The following is a 22,150-nucleotide window of genomic DNA, read 5'->3' as shown; positions in this document are numbered from 1 at the left end:
GATCAAGTTTTTATGCTGTTGGTGAACTGTTGGGAGAATAAATTGTTTTTAGAAGCTTGGACTTCGATTTTGACTGATCTTCTGGACCATTTATTCCCTTCCACCCTCTTTGTGCTCTTAAATCAATCACCACAATGGACCCCATGGAAAATAAAATTGAATGCCATACCTTAGGTGTAATTTTGCCTTATACTCCTACTTGTAAATCATTCTTTTGGTGTGGTTAAGTATTCTCTAGGCCTTAGCCACTCTGGCTTGATCATGGCTAATATTAGCAATGACGCCTAGATTGACTGAACTACAAATTTTCTTGTCTTCAACAATGTGACTCCCTTTATGGTATAGTGTCCATTTAGGTCTCAGTAACTTGAGCAATTTGTTTAGAAACAGGCTTCAAACCAGTTTTAAACTGTACCGGGTGCATATTTAAACACTGCAGCTAGCATTTTGTTGTAAAATACTGGCCACAGCATTTAAACATATATCTGAATATTCAGTTCTTTCAGGGGGAGCTTCAATTAAAATGTGTTTTGGGATTAACACGCTATAACACAGCAACACAGAATTTTAACACACAGTGAGGCCAAAACTAATGCTGCATCAAATATATATTCTTTTGCAGGTCACGTGTTAACATTCAGATTAATGCACTGCACCTGCTCCAGGTTAACCCGGAAGCACTTAACACTTTCAATTTAGGAGGCAGTAAGCAGTCCCATTTTAACTTTGCTTTCGCCAGACAACATGCAGTAAGTGTAATGCACTAGCTGGCCATTGCATCCAGGCCCACTATTTACCTACACGAAGCCTTTGATAGAAAAATATATAATGTGTGGTTTAATACGTGAAAATTGGCAAACTACTGCAAAACCCCTTCATGTGGTTGCACGGTAGCCTGTTTCCGTGTGTTAAGTGTTTCATGCCCTGTAATAAAAGGGCCACTTATGTTGTTGATGTGCTTAAAAAAAAAAAAGACCTTTACAGGTTTTTACAGTCAGTGGAAAGTAAATTGCTAGAGATTGGTATTCAGCAGAATGGCACTATTGAGAGTGATGGAAACAGATAGAAAGGATGGTTTAACAAATGGTACCTGTTTCTCGCCTCTTTTTCTTGCCACTGCCCATTCCACAACGCAGCCAGGTGGCCAGAGTATGAAATGGAATAAAATTGGCTTCAAATTCGCAGTTTGGGTTGAGGAGCACCCCGCGAAGCTTAGGAATCAAGCATGTAGGACGGCCTTTGTAAGGACCTAGGAAGACCCTACGAGAGTCATAATCGTTGGCATGGAGATTGTCCCAAATCACAGGATGCCTCCTAAGGACTCCAGCCACATCCTCTAACGAGTCTGGTGACAGCTCTTTGGACACAACTTTTGGACCTAGGAAACCAGAGACAGATGAAACAATTTAAGCCTCCTGTAACCTGGACCTTATCAGACTATAGAAAATAAAGTCTTACAGGTAGATATTCAGCAGACCCCAGACAGATAATTTTAAACATATAACTTATGCATGTTATTTTCAGAAATTGTTAACCTAGAAGTTATATTGCTGAATGCATACTTAAAACTTTAGACATGAACCCCCCCTTCCCTTCTATCAATGGTTCACACAATTACATGCACAAGTGCACGTGTATTTATAGAATTAGTACAACTTACACATATAATTTAATTATTTAATTGGCCCTTAATTAGCAATAAGTATTGATAATTGGCCTCTACTATCACTAATTTGCAGTGACACAAGTAAGTGAGTTATGCCCCTATTCTACAAAGTGCGCATGTAAATGATCTAGTGCAAAGGGGGAGTTCACATGGGAGAGTCAGAGGCGGGGCATGGGTGTTTCAACTATTGTCACATGCATTTTCTCACTTACGCATAGAACTGCTGAATTTAGGTGCTAACATTTACACCTGTCAATGAGCAGGTATAAGTGTTTGTTTGCACCCATATTTAGAAGCGTAATTTCCAATTCCCGATGGCAATCTATAATGGCTTTGGTGTCTGACTTTACCATTATAGAATGCTAGCTTAGCGCTCAAATTTCTGGCATCCAAGTTTGGACGACCACAGCAGGAATTATCTGGGTAGGAGAGGCTTCTATCTGGATGAGTCCTGCTGACTGGCTCATACCTAGATATTCAGTGGCACTGATTCGGATACTGCCACTGAATATCCGAGAAGCACTGCTCCCTCTAAGCTGAGCAGGAGTCCTCCATCTACAGTCCTGCCACTGGGTGGTGCTGTTTTACTATCACATTTTCAATAGCGAAGGACAGGCAAGGCCTGCAGGACTCCAGAAAACCTGCCCATCTCTAGCGATTGAAAGCACAGTATTTAAACGCTACCTCCCACTGGCAGAAAGGCAGTTGGAGGACTCCTGCTCAGCTTAGAGGGAATAGTGCCGGGCAAACTGTTAGTGCTGAGGCGGACACAGAAGTTAGCCAGGTACCACCAATATTAAATGGCAATGCTCAGGTAACTAACCGGGCAAGTGGGACCACATGAAAAGCAGTCCCAACTATGCCTGATACCTTCCAGGCATCGCGAAGAGCCAGATATTCTGTACCAGTATGCCAACAGATGAGGCTCAAAATCATACAGGTAAGTTATATGTCTAAAGTTGTAGCTGCCATTTGACAGCTAGAATTTGTTATGAAGAGTGACTGAATTTCTCTGCTCTCCATATAATTTCTAATGCCATCTACAGAGCTCCCTTGGCCCCTCCCATCTACATAACACACATATTTTGGCCATATAGTTACATTACACAGCCTAAACTTATATGTTTATTAGCAAGGAGTATTGCTCGCAAACATTTTATAGTATCGGTACCAGCTGCTGACTGTATAAGTGATTTAGAGTATCAGCGTCTTAGGTGGCAATTCTATTTATTTATTTATTTTATTTGTGACATTTATATCCCACATTATCCCAAACAAGTTTGAGTTCAAAGTGGCTTACAACAAACAGTACAGGATACATCCTATATAATAATTCTCACCTCCAACAGGATGTGCTTGGGACCGTGCCTGCCGGAAGTGGTCTGCTAGGCAGGCAGGCATGCTCTGACCTCAGTGACATCAGTGACAGACAATTTGGCAAAGCAAGACAATCTGAGTGCTGGCCATTAGGACACAGGGTTGATAGGAGAGTTTTAAAAGACTGAAGGAACCGAAAGTGTTAAATGGGGGGAGGGGGGGGAGTTCTGAACCACTGAAAGACATAAACATTTGGGAACAATCTGAATGCTGGCCATTAGGATACAGGGTAGATAGGAGAGTTTTAAAAGACTGAAGGAACCAAAAGTGTTCGGGGGGGGGGGGGGGGGGGGGGGGGGGGGAGTTCTGAATGAATGAAAGAAATGAAAATTTACGAGAGGAACACAATCTGAATGCCGGGCATTTGTACACAGGGTAGATAGGACACTTTTTTAAAAAAATGAAGTATGTGAAAGTATTACATCTTGGGGGAGGGGTGAGGAGGAAAGCGGTGGGGTATCCGGATACTGGGCGTTAGGGCCACGGGGGTACATAGACTTTTGAAAGCCTTAAGGAACCCAAAGTGTGGGAAGGAGGAGGAAAAGGAGGGGAGGGAACGGGGTGAGGGGCATTAGGAACAGGGGAGGGGGCCCTGTCATACACTCTCATTCTCACACACACACACTGTCACACAGACAGTCTCTCACTCTGTCACACACCCGCACATTCGCTCTGGCTCTCTCTCTCAAATATACACACTCCCAGGAAAACCTTGCTAGCGCCCGTTTCATTCGTTCCAGAAACGGGCCTTTTTTACTAGTAAAGAATAATGCATAAGAAAGTAATTTGTTGTAAGAACCCAATTTTACAATATAGTATCATAAACATACTGGGATAGCTATGGATGTTTAACATTTAGAAAATCTATAGCGGGGCATCTCCTTTAAGCCCCACTGCTGCATGGGGCAGCACCTATTCTATAATGACATCTGGGTGACCCAATTCAGTTATATAATACTAGTGAAAACCTGCAATGATGCACCTAAATGTAGGTGCACCCGGTTATGATGGGCTATGGCAGCCCCGTCCATGCCCCCATACATCACACCTATATGTACACTCCCCCCTTGCAGTTACACATTATAGCACTTGTATGATAACTTACAGAAGAGCACCTAGTGCACTTACAAGCCTAGGTGGCACTTTTCTATGCATTTACACGCATCTGCACACGCTTAGTTACATAAATGCCTTTCACATAATTTGGAAACTATGTATGTGTAATATTCAAGAAAGAACTGAAATCAATTACAATGTTATCATAGAGGAAACCTATAGTAAATTCCAGCTTGCCACAAAACAATTTACGGTACAGACATTCAGGCAATCGATGTAGACAGAAGAAAGTTCCGATGATTATAACATCTCAACATTTAGACCCAGTTTTGCTTAGATCTAAAATGGTGCTGTCCACACTTGATAAAAATCTCCAAAGGTTTCAACAGCAAAGCTAAACGAAAAGAGCTTGAAAGCACAACAATCTTCAGAACTTAGTACTTTGAAATGGAGTCTGACAAATGTACAAATGTTTACCATAAAGGCTTTCATTCCTGCCAGGGCAGCAATTTAACCCCAACCCCTAAAATCAAATGGACAAAAGGAAAAAGAAAATTTTTGTCTACTACAGGAAAAACATCCTGAGAAAATGTTTCTGGAGCGCTACATGGGAAAAGTAGACATGGCAATGATATTGGAAAGAGGGGTAAGTAAGACTACAGACAACAGTGCTCACCTGTCCAGATGACTTCAATCCCTGGGTGCAGCTCTTCCCCTACTGTCTGGAGGTATCGGGACTTGCTCAAGCTTGGGTAGCAAAGAGAGTTACAGTACTCTGCAGAAACAGCAAAGGGAGAAGGTGATGAAAGAGTACTGAAAAGAAGGAATACCTGGATGCAGCAAGATGTGGTTCCAAAGTCACACAGTGCTGGACTGTTCTAAGGGTATAGACTGTGATCAATGTTCTCTCTAACTTTTTCTGGCCTATGTGCACATGAAAAACATTTTGTGCGTTAAGTGTTTGGCCTCAACTACGCTCACAATAAAGAAAACCAGCAAAGGTTTTATGCACACAGTTGTTAGGTGTGTGTGCTAACTTTCTGGCCCATGTGCATGCACACACAACTTAGAGGAAGGGGCATAGCTATGTAGGGCCACAGGGGCATGGGCCCCCCATAGATTTGGCCCTGGCCCCCCCGCCGCCAACCCCCTTCGACCCCCCTCCCGCCTCTGCCGCCGCCACCCCAACCCCCACCAGCCAAATTCCTCTTCTCCAGCGCAGCCGCGTTGCTGATCTGGAAGGGCAGGCTTCTATTTCTGTGAGTCTGACGTCACACTCACAGAAACAGAAGCCTGCCCTTGCAGATCAGCAACGCGGCCGCGCCGGAGAAGAGGACTTCGGCTGGCGGGGGTTGGCGGCGGTAGGAAGAGGGGGTCGAAAGGGTTTGCACTGGGGGGGGGTCAAAGGTGGTGGTGGCGGTGGGGAGGTCAAAAATGGCGGGGGGGGGGGGCTAAAATGTGCCTCCTCACCTCAGGCTCTGGACCCCCTTCCCGCCTAAGTCTGGCTACACCCCTGCTTAGAGGGAACACTGACTGTGATGGTATGAGAAAGGGAACCAGTTCTTCTAATAAGAAATGTAAATCACTAAAATCAGAGCATGCTATTCCGATCCTCTCTGCTCAGGCTCCCCCATGATCTGGAACAGAATACAAAGTAATATAGAAACATACTGTACAAAATGACAGTAGATAAAGACCACACGGGCTATCCATTCTGCCCATACTTATCATCTACAATCCCTTCTTTAGATATACTCGCCTCATGCTTTCTTGAAATTCAAATATAGATTTCGAGGCCATTCCACGAATTCACCACCCTTTCAGTGAAATATTTCTTTAGGTTACTCCCGAATCTGTCCCTTTTCACTTGCTTCCTATGTCCCTTCATTTCAGAGGTTTCTTTCAATTAAGACTCGCCTCCTGAGACTTATACAGGGGCATCATCACCTCCTTTTTCCTGCTGGTGATTCCTCTCCCTATGCACCCAAACATCCTCCAAGCTTTCACTGTCACCTTTTTTACCTGTTTGGCAACCTTAAGATCATCAGATACAATCACTCCCAAGTCTTGCTTTTCTTTCGTGAACAGAACAACTTCAACCCACCCTCTGCACTGTACCACTCCCTTGGGTTTTTGCAGGCTAAAAGCTTAACCAAGCATTAAGGAGGCAATTCTATAACTGGCAGGGCTTTTGTTGAGGGGGTACCGAGTACCGGCACCTTTTCCATTGTCTGCTACAATTGACTCATGGTCCCCATGTTTTAATGAAAAAGCTCAGGCTCTACACACCAATTCTCCCTTGTCATAGATTCTGTGACTGGTTGCAGGGGGGGGGGGGGGCTATTGTAGGGTTCGTCTGTCAGTGATCAACCCACCCCTGAAGGGTGGCCTAGCATTTAAGTACCGGCACCTTTTTCACTAGAAAAAATGCACTGATAACTGGGTACCTCACTGTAGGCGTGCCATGCTGAATGCTGAGTGCCAACTCTATAATGGCATTTGTGTGCCAAAATACCATTAAAGAATACCAGTGCATGTCGGCAATGACACACCTCAAGTTAGGTGCAGTTATGCCAGCTGTTCCCAAATTGTGCGCCGTGGCACCCTGGTGCCCTGCAGTGAACTCAGAGGGGTGCTGCAGCAAATGCTGACCTCCCTCCCATTGCCACCCGAACCACTACTGCTCCCTCATTATACCTCTTTTTCTCTTCCCTCCCCCCTGCCCTGCTAGTCCTGCATCTCTCCTTCAACCTTCCACCTGCTCTTCCCCGTAGCCCCAGGCCCCTGTACCTCTCTGGCAGCGGCGATTAAGACAGTTTTCCACCAGCGTCAGAGCCTGCCCTCTTCTCTGGAGCATCCTGCCTACTTTGATGCAACTTCCTGTTATCCATGTAGGCGAGACACGCCTGAGAAGAGGCCCTGACGCTGATGAAAAACTTTCTTAATCATCGCCACTGCTGAAGAGTTGGTGAGAGGGAGAAATGCAGGGCTCACTGGGAGGAGGGAAGAGAGACTTGATTGGAGGAGGTGGGTTGAAGGAGAGAGAAGTCAGACTCTTTGGGGGGTGGGCAGGCCCAGAAGAGAGAGGAAGAGACGTGGCACTCAAGTGGGGTAGGGTGGGCAGGGCAGGATAGTACGGGAAGAAGGGAAAAAAAGAAGGGAGAAGTTGAATATGGGGAGAGACAAGGACAAAGAAATGATGTTGGGCATGGAGGAACACTGGGACAGGAAAAGGGGGAGATGGAGACACAGGGGGGCAGAGGAGCTCCCCCCAGGGCTGCTCCAGGTGATGGTGAGCAGTGGAAAAAATGTGTGTGTGTGTGGTGGGGGGGGGGGGGGGGGGGGGCCATGAAAAATTGCTTGGACACTAAGGGTGCCGTGAACTGAAAATGTTTGGGAACCTCTGAGTTATGCCATAACTGTTTGTACCTAAGTGTTCCAATTATCTCAACAGTTACACGCTTATGGTGAACGCTAACTTCACATGTGCAGTTAAAGACTTGCCCTTTAAATCTTGGCTGCCAAGCTTCACTAGATCCCTCCTCATGTTATTCACACCATCAGAGGTGTTTACCCTACTGCAGATTTTAGCACCATCCACAAAAATCAAACCTTCCCAGACAGTCCTTCCCAAATATTGCTTACAAAAATGCTTAAATGCTATTATCAGCTAAGAAGCCTCCAGGCCATTCAGCAGTAGGAAGTAATCATGGAATACTGGCTAAATTATTCCTTCCAATTACAGGTCCACTGACCTATTTGTAGTGGGAAGCTGTATAAAGCTATTACCTGTGGGACAGAAGAGAAAAATGTGAGGCTCTCCCAGATACTGATAGATCTCATTGGTGACAGACACCTGAGCCTGTGCAAAAGACGCAAAGATGTCTTTGTCCGCTACACTCATGGACACATCAATGTCATCAAACAGTAGAGCAAAGGACTTACAGCCAAGGTTGGCCACCTGCGCTAGGAAACCAAAAAAGATCCTTGTTAATACATGGCAAGCAAATGGGAACAGCAGGTCAATGCTGTGCTTCAGGGCGAGGGCTACGAGCCCATGCCCTAGAGTTCCCATTATTTTTAAAACTATTTATAGCCCACATTATCATAGGAATCTAACTGGGTTACATAAAATAGCAGACATAAAATCACAAAAACAATATTAACAGTGCATTCACATATCACAAAAATACAGTATTAATCATATTTAAAACCACAATCATCAGGGCCAAGCAAATGCTTGCTGAAATAAATGTGATTTAATAGCCTCCTGAATGAAAGAAATGGCATCATTAGTCTTAATTCAAGAGGCAGTTTGTTCCATAATATCATACCAGCAATGCAAATGGATTTGATGCAAGGAGGGGACATCTAATAGGCACTTGCTTTGAGATTTCAGTGTTCTGGAAGGACGATAGATTCTTATTACTACTAACACTACTATTATTTATCATTTCTATAGTGCTACTAGACATACGCAGTGCTGTACGTTAAACGTGAAACAATTCCTGCTCAACAGAGCTTACAATCTAATCAAGACAGAAGCAGGACAAATAAGGGATTAGGGAATTACTAATGGTGGGAATGATTAAAACAGACATGGATAGTGAATAGGTGACTAGGAATTAAAGAGTTAAAAGCAGCCTCAAAAAGGTGGGCTTTTAGCCTAGATTTGAATATGACCAAAGATGGAGCTTGACGTTCCCACTCAGGAAATCTATTCCAGGCATACGGTACAGCAAGATAAAAGGAACGTTGTCTGGAGTTGACAATGGAGATTAACCTGATGAACAGAGCTCCCAGGGAGGGTGTAGGGAGAGATAAGAGCGGAGAGATACTGAGAAGCTGCAGAATTAATGCACTTTTAAGTGAAGAGGAGTTTATAGAGAGCCAATGAAGTGACTTGAGAGGGCTTGAGGCAGCCATGGGCAGAGAAAAATCATATTTGGTATTTTAACTCTTCAGTCCTGTAAAGTGATGGAGGAATGCCATGTGGTTTAGATTATTTAGAATGTTTAACTTTTGCTGGGCTACAGGTCGTAAAGGTCAGAGAGAAATGGAACTTTCACTGTCCCTTTTTGGGGTTAATGTTAGTTCATAGGTATTAGTTTACCACATCTGTATACCATTATGAGCCAGGCATATTGCAGGCAATTAAAAGGATTAGATTGAACACTGGTTAGAAGGAAATAGGTTAGATATAGATATTTTAGATATTATAGATACCATTATAAGTATTTAGATTTTTGTCTTAGAAGGAATTTTGATTTCTGCTTATTTTAGAATATGTTTTATTCTGTGTAATTAATAATTCTATGTAGAATATCTTTTCAATTCAGTGTTACATCAGTGAAGCTTTGTCTGCAGTTTAAAAGGTCAGCATCTGGTTTGAATTATCTACAGTCCTAGCTAGTTCAATGTATGAAGCTAATAGGTGAAAGAGGTCAGAAAAAGTCAACTTACTTCCTTGATGGATTATAGCAAAATGTAGGACTGTATGCCATTAAGTAAGACTGGCCCCTTAGCCTCTAAATGAGCCCAGTTTAAGCTATGGCTGGGATTATGTGAATAATAATAAAATGTAAGAGTTCTGGAGCCACAATGTCTAGTGTGAGAGGCCCCAGGTCATAGGTCAGTTCAGGAAATATCAAACCTATGTAACTGATATTTTTGAACATATGTGTAGAGATGATTGGTTCAGACAGGGTAATCAATCTATTCTTTACCATCTGGAAAGTAAGGGGGGCTAGGAGGGGGTTAGAACTGTATATAACTGGGAGCAGAAGCAGCTTACGTCAGAAGAAGGAGCTGAGAAGAAGGAGAGAAGAGAGCTGAAGAGGACAGACAGAAGCCACACGATCCAGAGAGCTGAGAAAGAGAAGATGAGACTTAGTGCTGATGTCCTACTTTGTTTGCTGGCAAATAAAGAAGATTTCTCCCTCATTCTGGTGTGTGCTGTTTGACTCCTGAAGTACCACAGATTCTGCTAACAATAGTGGTAATTCCTGCAACTAATGTGAGCATAGCGATGCTGGTGGAATATAAATCATGCAGCAGAATTTTGAACACATTGAAGGGGAGAGAGATGGCTTAGAGGGAGAACTATGATAAGCAAGTTTCAACAGTCTAAATGAGAGGTGATAAGAATGTGGATAAAGATTCTGGTAGTGTGCTCAGAAAGGAAAGGATGAATTTTGGAGATATTATAGAGAAAGAAGAGACAGGTTTTAGCAGTCTATTCGATATGTGACCATGCAAAAAATACAACAAAGAAAATGTTCTATGCAATGTGGAAACTTAAAAGAATCAAACCTTTCTTCCCAAGGGAAGTATTCCGCAACCTAGTACAATCAATGGTGCTAAGTCATCTAGACTACTGCAATGCCATCTATGCCGGATGCAAAGAACAAATCATTAAGAAGCTTCAAACCGCTCAAAAACACAGAGCCAGACTCATATTTGGGAAGACGAAATACGAAAGCGCCAAACCCCTAAGAGAAAAACTACACTGGCTCCCACTAAGAGAACGAATTGCATTAAAAGTTTGCACCCTGGTCCACAAAATCGTTCACGGGGAAGCCCCAACCTATATGTCAAACACTATTAGGAATGCAAAAAGATCATCACGCACATTCCTCAATCTCCATTATCCTAACTGTAAAGGGCTAAAATATAAATCCACACACGCGACCAGTTTCTCATACATCTGCAAGCAGCTATGGAACGCACTACCGAAGGCCATAAAAACAACCCAGGACCTAACCATCTTCAGAAGGCTACTGAAAACAGATCTTTTCAAGAAGGCATACCATAAACATCCATCTTAAATACTAAATAATAACGCTATACACGATCTATACATAACCGAACTCTTACCACATGACTGATTAACCTCTTTGATATTTATGATCAAGCACTACCACTTCAACCTTATGTTGAATAGGGACTCTCATGACCTAATGTATGTTACAATCCAATTTATTACTCAGGAACCTTCATGCAATACCATAATTTATTCTTCTTTACCATGTATGTATGCACATGTTATATATATATACCATGATCTGTTCCATATATGCTGTGTTCCATGTATGTTACCATGTATGTATGCACCTTAATGCAATACCATTTGTAATTCTGTTACCCGGAAATGGCAACCGCCATTACGGTAAATGTAAGCCACATTGAGCCTGCAAATTGGTGGGAAAATGTGGGCTACAAATGCTACAAATAAATAAATGTGCAGAGAAAGAGAAAGAGAAGTCAAAAATGACCCCAAGGTTACGAGCTGACGAGACATGGAGGATGAACCATCCACAGAAATATAGAATGGGGGAAGAAGAGAGATGAGTTTAGAAGGAAAGATAAGAAGCTTAGTCTTGGCCATGTTCAGTTTCAGATGGTAGAGAGACATCCAGGCAAAATTTGTCAGACAAGCAGGCTGAGACTTGGGCCTGGATTTCTGCTAAAATTTCTGGTGTGGAGAGGCAGATCTGAGAGTTATTAGCATAAAGATGATACTGAAAACCATGGGAGGAGATCAGAGCACCAAGGGAATAAGTATAGAGAGAGAAAATAAGAGGTCCAAAGACAGAGCCCTGAGGTACACTGACTGATAGTGGGAAACAGTGGAAGAGGATTCAACAGAGCATACACTAAAAGTGTAATGGGCGAGACAGAAGAAAATCGAGAGAGAACAGAGCCCCGAAATCCAAGTGAGGAAAGTGTATCGCAGAGTAGGTGGTGGTCAATAGTGTCTTACAGACAAGGCAATTATCAAAGGAGCTTCATTAGTTGAAACTTTAAGCTGAATACACCAAACAACTGGTAACCAATGTAGTACTTGCAAAATAAGTGTAATGACAAGTATGAGAGAGACCTTTATTCTGGCAGCAGCATTCTGAGCAATCTGAAGAGGTCAAATATGAGTCAGAGGTAGTCCGTTAGTACAGGGCATTATAATAGTCAAAATGTGGCATAACTAATGCTTGCATAACAGTTTGAAAATTATAATCACTCAACAAGTCTTTCAACCTGGATATCATTCTGATCTCGGAAAAATAAAACAGTTTAGACTTGAGTCCAAAAGGACTCCCAGACTCCTAACCCAGGGGCATAGCATGGGCGGGTTGGGGTCAGGCCCACCCAGCAGTGGTGGCCCTAAAGTAGCTTTCACTGGTCGCAGGCTTGCAGCAATTCCCACACACTGCCTCCGCACAACAACAACATCCTTGCAGACGCTAAGTGCTAACCCGGAAGCCTCTCACCTGAGTTGGGTCACTGAAGTGGAGATGAAGCTGAAGCTAGTTGAAATTCTTGGTGAACAGACATATGTCTCCACCACTATACAGTGCTGGTCATCCCGTGGAAAATTTTACATTGGAGAGACTGTCCACTAGATTGATAGAGTCTTTAGAGAGGAAGTCTGCTTGCCTGGTCTTAAAGACTGAAGGGTTCCCACACATTAAGGACTAGATTCAGTAAATGGTGCCTAAAATTTAGGTGTGTTGGAATAATGTGCTTAGCACTATTTTATAAACCACATCTACAGTAAAACACAGTTTATTGAATAGCGTATAGGCCGGGAGAATGCACGTACATTTAGGTGTGGCCATTTACACCAATGAAAACCTGGTATAAATACTCATGCCTAAATGTACATGTGCTCCCCAGAATTCTATAACAACATGCATAAAGTTGATTGATGCCCCCGACACACCTACATTGATCTCATGGCTCTTTTCAGCTACACATGTTGGAATTTACGCACACTTCTTTTTAGAATACACCTAAAAAGAAGCGCATCTAAATTCCAATTATTGCCAATTAGTGATAATTATTAGCTAATTATCACTAATTGGCTTGTCACTCAATTGACTAGTGCACGTAAATTGACTGCACGGACAGTTTAACATGCGCTACTCGCTGCACCTTATATAGAATCCGGGGGGTTAATGTTCTTGCATCAGTTCTCAAAGATATTCTAACAGACTTTGCAGCATGACGATGATAAAGATGAAGATGAAGATGCAAGTGATGGTTATATAGGACTACTTCTAATACAGATAATAATGACAATGATGATAAAGCATTCTTTGCTATACAGATGCCAAGTGCTTCATGAAGAGACTCCTTTGAACAACATCTCCAGACCCAGTCAGAAGACATCGGTAACACTGCAGCCTGGCCTGATTTGAATGAACTTTTTAATCAGACTGAACACTCCACTTTCTGCCAGTGCGATTGTTGAACCTTAGCTGTGCTGGATTAATGACTCACAAGCGCATTCACATGAGTGACAGTCATTTTCAAAATGTAGTTTTACTAAAAGCAAAGTGGACTGAAACTGTAGAGCAGTAAAGTTATAGGGATAAAAACGTTAACGATAGTTGCATTCGTTGTAGTTGCCGTACTTCTACTTTTTATTCAAAAAGTATTATACTAAGCAATAACATTTTTACGTTCACTTAAGTACATTTTTTAATGTGTTCTTCACCATACTTTTTACTTTTACTTAAGTACTTTGAACAACACTGAAGAAACCTCTGTTACACAGTGTTAGAGCATAATTTACCAAACTCTGGGGCCCCTTTTACCAAACAGCAGTGAAAGTAGCTTTACAGTGGACTTATGCGGGTCATTCCCTCATGCTAAGGCTATTTTTACTGTCGGGGTAAAATGGTTTATTTTTCTATTTTCCTTATTAAATTTGCCATAAGCGCATGAGCCCCTGCCACCACCCATTATGTAGCCAATACAGTCTCACGTGCTAAGCCAAGGTTAGTGTACGGCAATGTAGACACCCACTCTCCGCCCCCACACCTGCAGGGTAGCACATACACATATCAAAATTACCAGACTCCTCAGCGCGCCCCATAGTATGCCCCATTCTACACATCCAGAAACAGGATGCACACACACGCACACACATGGGAATGTTGAAATTTCACACGGTACCTGCCTCAGTTTCCGCTTGAGTAAGGTATGATCACTAGCGCTGGAGAAAACGATGTCTTGCCCTGGAGAAAGGGCATAAATAAATTCCACCCCTTGTTGCTGGGCCGCCAGCACCAGAGACTGCAGTCCAGCTGTAAAATCAGAAGGAGACCACAGGGTTAGAGAGAGAGAACGAGCAGGGAAAATCAGGAAGATAAGATGTTAAGAGAGATGAGAGGGAGAGGAAGATCACAAAGTCAGAGAAAGAGTGAGACGTACAGGAGATAAGAGGAGAAGGCCCGACTGGAAAGGCATCTTATCTTCAGCATTAAACTTTTCTGCATCACTCACTCCCTACCTGCCTCATACGGAGTATACACTTCTCTCCACAGCAGCCGATGCTTCAGGTCATCCTTGGGGCCATACATATATGTGTTCAACCCCCAACTTTTCATCCTATAGTGAGAGAACAAAGTCAAACTGAGTTGCGTGTATATTAGGGCTGTACATCGATTGAAATTTTGAATTGCACAATTTTGGAATTTGGACTTCTTTGGGTCCTATGCTGATCTGTGCATCTGCTGTCTTAGCAGAAAATGATTTATGTTATTTTTACTAGAATTTTTATTGCTTATGGAATCTGGCTTTCTAGGGGGGGGGGGGTGTCAAGGTGACTGCGGTATAGCAAGGGCTGGGAGCTGGGATGGAGATTATTTGTGGCAGGGATGGGTTTGATTCACGTAGAGACGGACACAGATGGGTTACATTTCTGTCCTCGTTCAATTCTCTAGTTCAAATCCCACTGCTGCTCCCTGTGATCTTGGGCAAGCCACTTAACTCTCCATTGCCTCAGGTACAAACTTAGATTTTGAGCCCTCCAGGGACAGGGAAATACCCAGTGTACCTGAATGTAACTCACCTTGAGCTACTACTGAAAGGGTGTGAGCAAAGTCTAAATAAATAAATAATCGTGTAAAGCACCCCCTCACATTTCCTCGTGTACAGTGCAATATATAGACAGCAGATGTAAATTCTCAAAACTGACATAGTTCAATTACTAAACTAAAAATAAAATAATTTATCTTACCTTTGTTGTCTGGTGATTTTATCTTTCTAATTATCTTATTCCACGTCTCTGGTTCAACTTCCTTGTGCTACCAACACAATTCTATGCTCTAAACTCTGTTTCTAGATCTTCCTGTTTATTCAATATTTCTTTTTTTCTCCTTCTTCCTGCCCTATGGTCACCTTTCACATTCAACTTTCTTCTTTTTTTTTTCTCCTTCTCAAAATCTAGCTAGTTTCCATCTGTTCCCTTCCTTTGCCCTCCACTTCAGTGGCACCGTCTCTTCCAGTCTCTCTTCTCTCCCCTTGCCCTCCTCTCTAGGGGCACTATCTCCTCTCCACTCCATGGGGCACCATTTCTTCCCTTCCCTCCACAGTCACCAACTCCCTTCTTTATTTTTTCTATCCCCTATTTCCAGCATATATCTCTCTCAAACGCCCCCCCCTCCCCCCCCCCCCCCCCCCCCCCCCCCGCTGTGGTCTACATCTTTCTCCCAGCCTCTCTTTCTGCATTCCTGAACCCTTTTCCCTCCTCTCCCCCACTGCGGTCCACATCTCTCTCTGTCCAGCACCATTTTCTGTACTCCTGAACCCTCCTCCAGCCCCTCCCAATCTACATCTCTCTCTCTATCTTCCTCTCCTTTCTCCTGGCACCTCTGAGCCCTCCCGCCTTGCCTTTGAAGGATGCTGCTTCTCTCACCTGCCCCATGCCTCTCTCTGTAGCGTCCCATCCGGAAACTGGAAGTTCTGTCAGAGGAGGCGGAATGCTACAGAAAGAGGTTTGGGGCCAGTGAAAGAAGCAGTATGGCTTCAGCGCTGCAGTGGGTGAGAGAAGCAGCGGATGGTGGGGAAGGAAATGGAGCAATGCTGGATGAGGGCGAGACCTGCCATTAATGTGCGTCAAAATTATTAACCCTCATTAAACATGGGACAAGTTGTGTTATTAACATGTTAAATGTGCAGCCTCAGTGTATATGTATATATAGATATAGGTGCAGATATAAAAACCCCTTTTTATTTACTTTTATTTATCTAGATTTAGCTCATGCCTTTTTATCAGTAGCGCAAGGCAAGCTGGATTCAGATACAGTCAATGGTGTAGCAAGGACTGAATGGGCCTCGAGTGGAAAAAATATGGTCAGCCCCCTCACCCCAATAACACCATCTCTCCCAAGGTAGTATGGATTGGGGGGGGGGAGGGGAGAGGGAGGAGAAGAAACCTCTTCAAGGCTGCAGTAAACAACCCTTGCAAAAAGCAAACACGTTCCAGACCAATATAGAAAACTGTCATAGTAATAGAAACTGAAATGCTTTATATCAGAGATGTACATTTCCTAAAGCCCTGTAACAGTATGCACAGTAAGCGAATTTTACCAAATAATAAGTTGCAAGGATCATATAGTCAAATTATAACAATAGTGTTCCCACAAACCATTAGCAGTGGTGTTACCAAATGATTCAAGGAAGTTCAAAATTACCAAGATCTTCATCGGTCCGATTAGTCAATCAGATCTTTCTTCAGCTTATTTTTCAGAATATAAAATATTTTAAAATAATTTTTCTTTATATATAAAAATATCAAATGATTTATCCCAGAAGTGATTTTTCAAAGGGAAATCAGTGCCGACACGTGTTTCGCCATCAAGCTGATTCAAGGCGTTCCCCTTTAACCATAGGCCTAACTGGTTCATACATTCCCCTGCTAGTACCTTACTAGTAATAATATTAGGGTACTAGCAGAGAATTTATGAACTAGATAGGAGTATGGTTAGGCAGCTTGATGGCGAAACACATGTCAGCACCGATTCCCCTTTGAAAATTCACTGCTGAGATAAATCATTCGATATTTTTATATATAAAAAAGAAATATTTTTTAAAAATGCTCTATATTATGGAAAATAAATTGAAAGAAAATATGATTATCTAATGGGACTGATGAAGATTTTGGTGTATTCTGAACTTCCTTGACATTTCCTAAAGCTGACATATTAAGAATTAATAAATTCAGAAAAAAATATGTCTTTTTAATACCTTTGTTGTTTCTCTTTTATGCTTTTCTCTGTATTTTCTTATCTCTTTTTCCAGGGTCTCCTGTCATTTTGATATTTCTTCTCTCTCTATTTCTATCTATCTTTTGTCCCTCTCCCTATCCTCCCTTCATGTTCAGCACCTGCCCTTTCAGTGTCCCTATCCTTTCCTTGTGTCCGGCATCTCTTCTCTGTGTCCCTGTCCTTTCACTTATGTTTATGCTTATTGAAATTTTTTGATATATTGCAATAACTGAACATTCAGGTCATAAGACCATAAATATTAGTAGTAGAAGTAGTAGTAGTGGTAAGAACATAAGAATAGCCATACTGGGTCCGATCAATGGTCCATCTAGCCTAGTATCCTGCTTCTAACAGCGGCCAATCCAGATCTCAAGTACCTGGCAGAAACCCAATTAGTAGCACATTCCGTGCTACCAATTCTAGGTCAAGCAGTGGCTTTCCCTATGTCCATCTCAATAACAGACTATGGATTTTTCCTCCAGCAACTTGTCCAAACCTTTTTTAAAGCCAGATATGCAAACCGCTGTTACCACATCCTACAGAAGCGAGTTCCAGAACTTAACTATTCTTTGAATGAAGTACTACTACTTATCATTTCTATAGCGCTACAAGACATACACAGCACTGTACACTGGACATGAAGAGACAGTCCTTGCTCGACAGAGCTTACAATCTAATTAGGACAGATAAACAGGACAAATAAGGGATAAGGGAATTACTAAGGTGGGAATGATAAAACATGGGTACTGAACGAGTAAGGGTTAGGATTTAAAAGCAGCATCAAAAAGGTGGGCTTTTAGCTTAGATTTGAAGACGGCCAGAGATGGAGCTTGATGAACCGGCTCTGGAAGTCTATTCCAGGCATATGGTGCAGCAAAATAAAAGGAACGGAGTCTGGAGTTAGCAGAGGCGGAGGGTGCAGATAAAAGAGATTTAACTAGTGAACGGAGTTCCCAGGAAGGAGTGTAGGGTGAGATAAGAGTGGAGAGGTACTGAGGAGCTGCAGAGTGAATGCACTTATAAATTAATAAGAGGATTTTGAACTGTATACAGAAATGGATAGGGAGCCAATGAAGTGACTTGAGGAGAGGGCTAATATGAGAATAGTGACACTGGCAGAATATGTCGTGCAGCAGAATTTTGAACAGATTGAAGGGGAGATAGATGGCTTAGTGTGAGAAGCAAGTTGCAATAGTCTAAGCAAGAGGTGATAAGAGTGTGGATAAGGGTTCTGGTGGTGTGCTCACAAAAGAAAGGACAAATTTTGGTGATATTAAAAAGAAAGAAACGACAGGTTTTAGCAGTCTGTTGAATATGTACAGAGAAGGAGAGAGAGAGAGGAGTCGAAGATGACCCCAAGGTTACGAGCTGATGAGAGTGTTATCCACAGAGATAGAGAATGGGGGAAGAGGAGAGGTTGGTTTAGGAGGAAAGATAAGAAGCTCAGTCTTGGTCATGTTTAGTTTCAGATCGTGGTGAGACATCCAGGCAGCAATGTGAGACAGCAAGACTGATAATTTGGCCTGGATTCCTGGTGAAATTTCTGGTGTGGAGATGTAGATCTGGAAGTCATCAGCCTAGAGGTATTACTGAAAACCATGGGTTGAGATCTGAGTACCAAGGGAAGAATAGATGGAGAAAAGAAGAGGTCCCAGGACAGATAGTGGGATAGAAGTGGAGGAGGACCCACCAGAGTATACACTAAAAGTACGATGGGAGAGATAAGAAAAGAACCAGGAAAGAACAGAGCCTGAAATCCAAGTGAGAACAGCATATCACGGAACAGGCAGTGATCAAAAGTGTCAGATAGACTGATAAGAATGAGGATAGAAAGAGACCTTTGGATCTGGCCAGGAACAGGTCATTGGAGACTTTAGCAAGAACTGTTTCAGTCAAATGAAGAGGGCGAAAGCCAGATTGAAGTGGATCAAGAATAGCTTGAGAAGAAATAAAGTAAAGACAATGGTGGTGAACAGCAAGTTCAAGTATCTTGGATAGGAAAGGGAGGAGGGAGATGGGGCAATAATGGGAAGGACAGGTAGGGTCCAAAGAAGGTTTTTTAAGGAGTGGTGTGACTATGGCATGTTTGAAGGCATCAGGAACAGTCGCAGTGGAAAGTGAAAGATTGAGGATATGACAGATAAAAGGGATAACAGTAGGAGAGACAGTGATAAGTAGATGGGTGGGAATAGGATCAGAGGAACAGGTAGTTAGTTTCGAGGAGGAAAGAGAATGTGCAGATTCCTCTTCAGTGATTTCAGAAAAGGAGGCAGGGGTTGAAGGAGGGTTGACAGAATGGACTAAGGGAAGGAGAGGTGGAGGTGACTTGGTTGAGAATTCAAGTTTAATCTTGTGAACCTTATCATGAAAATACTCAGCCAGAGTCTAGGGAGAAAGTGAAGGGGGAGCTGGAGGTGAAGACACTTGAGAGTTCAGTGTGGCAAAGAGACGTCGAAGGTTTCAGCCAAGAGAATTTGTCAACTGAATGTAATAGTCCTGTTTGGCAAGTGAAAGAGCAGACTGGAAGGAGGTCAGCAAGAATTTGAAATGTATGAAGTCAGGATGGGCAAGGGATTTCTGCCAAAGGCGTTCGGCAGAGCGGGCAGAGGAACGTAGGTAGTGGATTCTAGAGGTCAGCCAAGGCTCGGGTTTGGTACGTCTTACAGAACGGGGAATGGGAGGAGTGAAAGTATTCCGAGCAGAAGAGAGTGTCAGTCTCAGTGGTATGTGGCATAAAACAAAAACAGCACCTCACCCTGCTAACACTATTCATACATAGTTTTTACAGTCTTATGTTGCAGCATGAGAGACAGGAAGGCTTGTGAAAATTGAAGGAAAGGTGGCTGCTGCAAAGTACTTGCAGAACGTAGCGGTGGAGGCAACAGTAGCAAAGAGCAGTGGAAAAATCTAAAAAAACTGTATCACAAAGCAGCAAATTGTACCAAACAAATTCTATAAATCAGATTTTATTCTAATGGTGTACAAAGGAAAATATTAAGAAATTCATAAAAACCCTACAAGGCCATGTGACAGAGAGACTCTCTATTCCAGGCTCTTGAGCCTTGGCATATTTTTGTTTTGTTTTTTTTAACATTTTGAAAGGACAGACTACATTGCTCTCACTTTTTTGAGTGGTGGTATTGCCCGCTGACACAGAGAGAATAGAGGACACCAACTCTGACTGTTACCGAGATTGATGATCCCTGATGCAGGCCTATCTCAAAATAAAACACAAACATATCAATACAGTGTACGTTTAACTCAAGGACATCTCTAAAGACACAAGAATTTGAAGAAGTGGAGAAGGTCATATTTGTAGCAAAATGTCATCATGGAATTTGGATTTGGAATTAGAAACTAGAACAATCCAGAGGATGGGGGAGGGGCGAAACCACCCTTAGTACTCAGATGAATATAGGGAACATTGGTGAATATAGGAAACTAATTAGTTTAAAGCAGATCCTATGATCTCGTTGGTAGTTTTGAAATTAAACAGCAAGAGTTCCAAAAATAACAAGAAGAGCAGGGGTGACAAGAGGAAATTACTGGGGAGGATAGTCCGTTCACCAAAACTGCAACCATCAGGCCCACATACAGCACCCTAACTGCCTGCACAAAATAACCTTCCAGCACATACGCTTCTAATAAGGGGAATAAAAAGGACCACTCCATGTGGTCAAAAGCTTTTTAAGCATCAAAACTAACAGCCAAGGCGGGGATCTAGTACCCAACATGCCGTTCCACTGCAGGTATTAATTTATGGACATTGATCACTGCCTGTCTACCCTTTACAAACAGTTTGTAATGACAGAAACAATCAATCCTCTAAATAAATTAGTGAAGACTATAACTATTCGTATCTCACTTTGAATATTCTGTTTTATGTCATTTCACCTTCTTAACTTATAATTTGTATCTATTTGTTCTATGTAACCAGAACTGAATATCAGTTTTACATCTGTTTTAATGTAAGCCGCATTGAACTTGGAACTTGTTTGAGATGATGCGGGATATAAATGTCATAAATAAAAATAAAGTAGATTTACTCAAAAAGATGTCAATGCTGAAATTGATTAAATGTAAAGATGCTATTATGGGATTTTGCAGTGCTCAGCTACACTCCATGTGTTGCTTCACTGGCTGAAAGCTCAGCTCTTCAGTGCAGACCAGGGTTGCCAGGTGGAAAATTTTTTTCCCACCCAAACCAGCCTAAATCCAGCCCAAAACCCGCCCAAACTCAAACCCCGCCCCTGACACCCCCACCCCCGCGTCATCAACCCCGCCCCTGCCGTCATCAACCCCGCCGTCATCAACCCCACCCCCCGTCATCGGCCCCACCCAAAATGTCACTAACCCCGCCCCCCGCGGCCGAAAAAAAACGCCCAAAAAACCGCCCAGAAGACCAAAAAGCAGCCCAAAAAACCGCAACCCGCCGCGGGCAAAAATTTCCCGTAGCGGGTCGCGGAAAACTGCCCAATTGGGCAGTAAAACCACCCACCTGGCAACACTGGTGCAGACCTCTACTGTGGTAGTACTAGGGGTGTGCAGCTTGAAAATGTTTGTGTTGTATCATTAATGGGAATATTTACTCTCTTGGGGGGGGGGGCTGGCATTTTTTTCGTTAGACAAGCAATGTTGTTAAAAGAGTACACTCATTTGAAATGAGTGCATACTCTTCTGGAAGAGTGTACATTATTCACGAAGATGGCGTATTCTTTCTGAAAGAGAGCCCCGTTTGCAAATAGTGCACACTCTTTCCATGTCGTTTCAAATAAATGCACACATCTATTAAGCACTGGGAATGCAGCGGGCACCCCTCCTCCTCTTAAGCAGAGCGAGATCCTTCGTTTTAACCAACAATTGGGCACCACTGGCCCACTATCTCCTTATTAAATATTGCCTGTTACCTCCTGCTTCCTCCCCCTAAATGCGCCTCCTGACAGTTTGGAGTGGTTCGCATGCCTAAGAAAGACTGCAGAGCCCCTGCAGCTCTCAGATC

General features: G+C 42.8%; 1 protein-coding gene across 5 annotated transcripts in view; it reads right to left on the bottom strand.

Annotated features, from left to right (window-relative positions):
• The window catches only part of LOC115461201 (protein O-GlcNAcase-like), an 83,002-nt gene that overhangs the window by 46,635 nt on the left and 14,217 nt on the right, over positions 1-22,150 (bottom strand). For 4 of the 5 annotated variants that reach the window (XM_030190862.1, XM_030190864.1, XM_030190866.1 and 1 more), the window contains 5 exons: positions 14,394-14,491; positions 14,057-14,187; positions 7,889-8,060; positions 4,776-4,874; positions 1,091-1,378 (listed from right to left, as the gene is read on the bottom strand). In XM_030190862.1, coding sequence (XP_030046722.1) covers positions 1,091-1,378; positions 4,776-4,874; positions 7,889-8,060; positions 14,057-14,187; positions 14,394-14,491 — 788 coding nt within the window. Of the gene's footprint in view, positions 1-1,090; positions 1,379-4,775; positions 4,875-7,888; positions 8,061-14,056; positions 14,188-14,393; positions 14,492-22,150 lie in introns of those variants that run through there. The other variant, XM_030190867.1, reaches the window with a different exon arrangement.

The sequence above is a fragment of the Microcaecilia unicolor genome, chromosome 2, assembly GCF_901765095.1.
Source record: "Microcaecilia unicolor chromosome 2, aMicUni1.1, whole genome shotgun sequence".
Classification (NCBI taxonomy): domain Eukaryota; kingdom Metazoa; phylum Chordata; class Amphibia; order Gymnophiona; family Siphonopidae; genus Microcaecilia; species Microcaecilia unicolor.
This window is presented reverse-complemented; position numbering and strand designations above follow the sequence as displayed.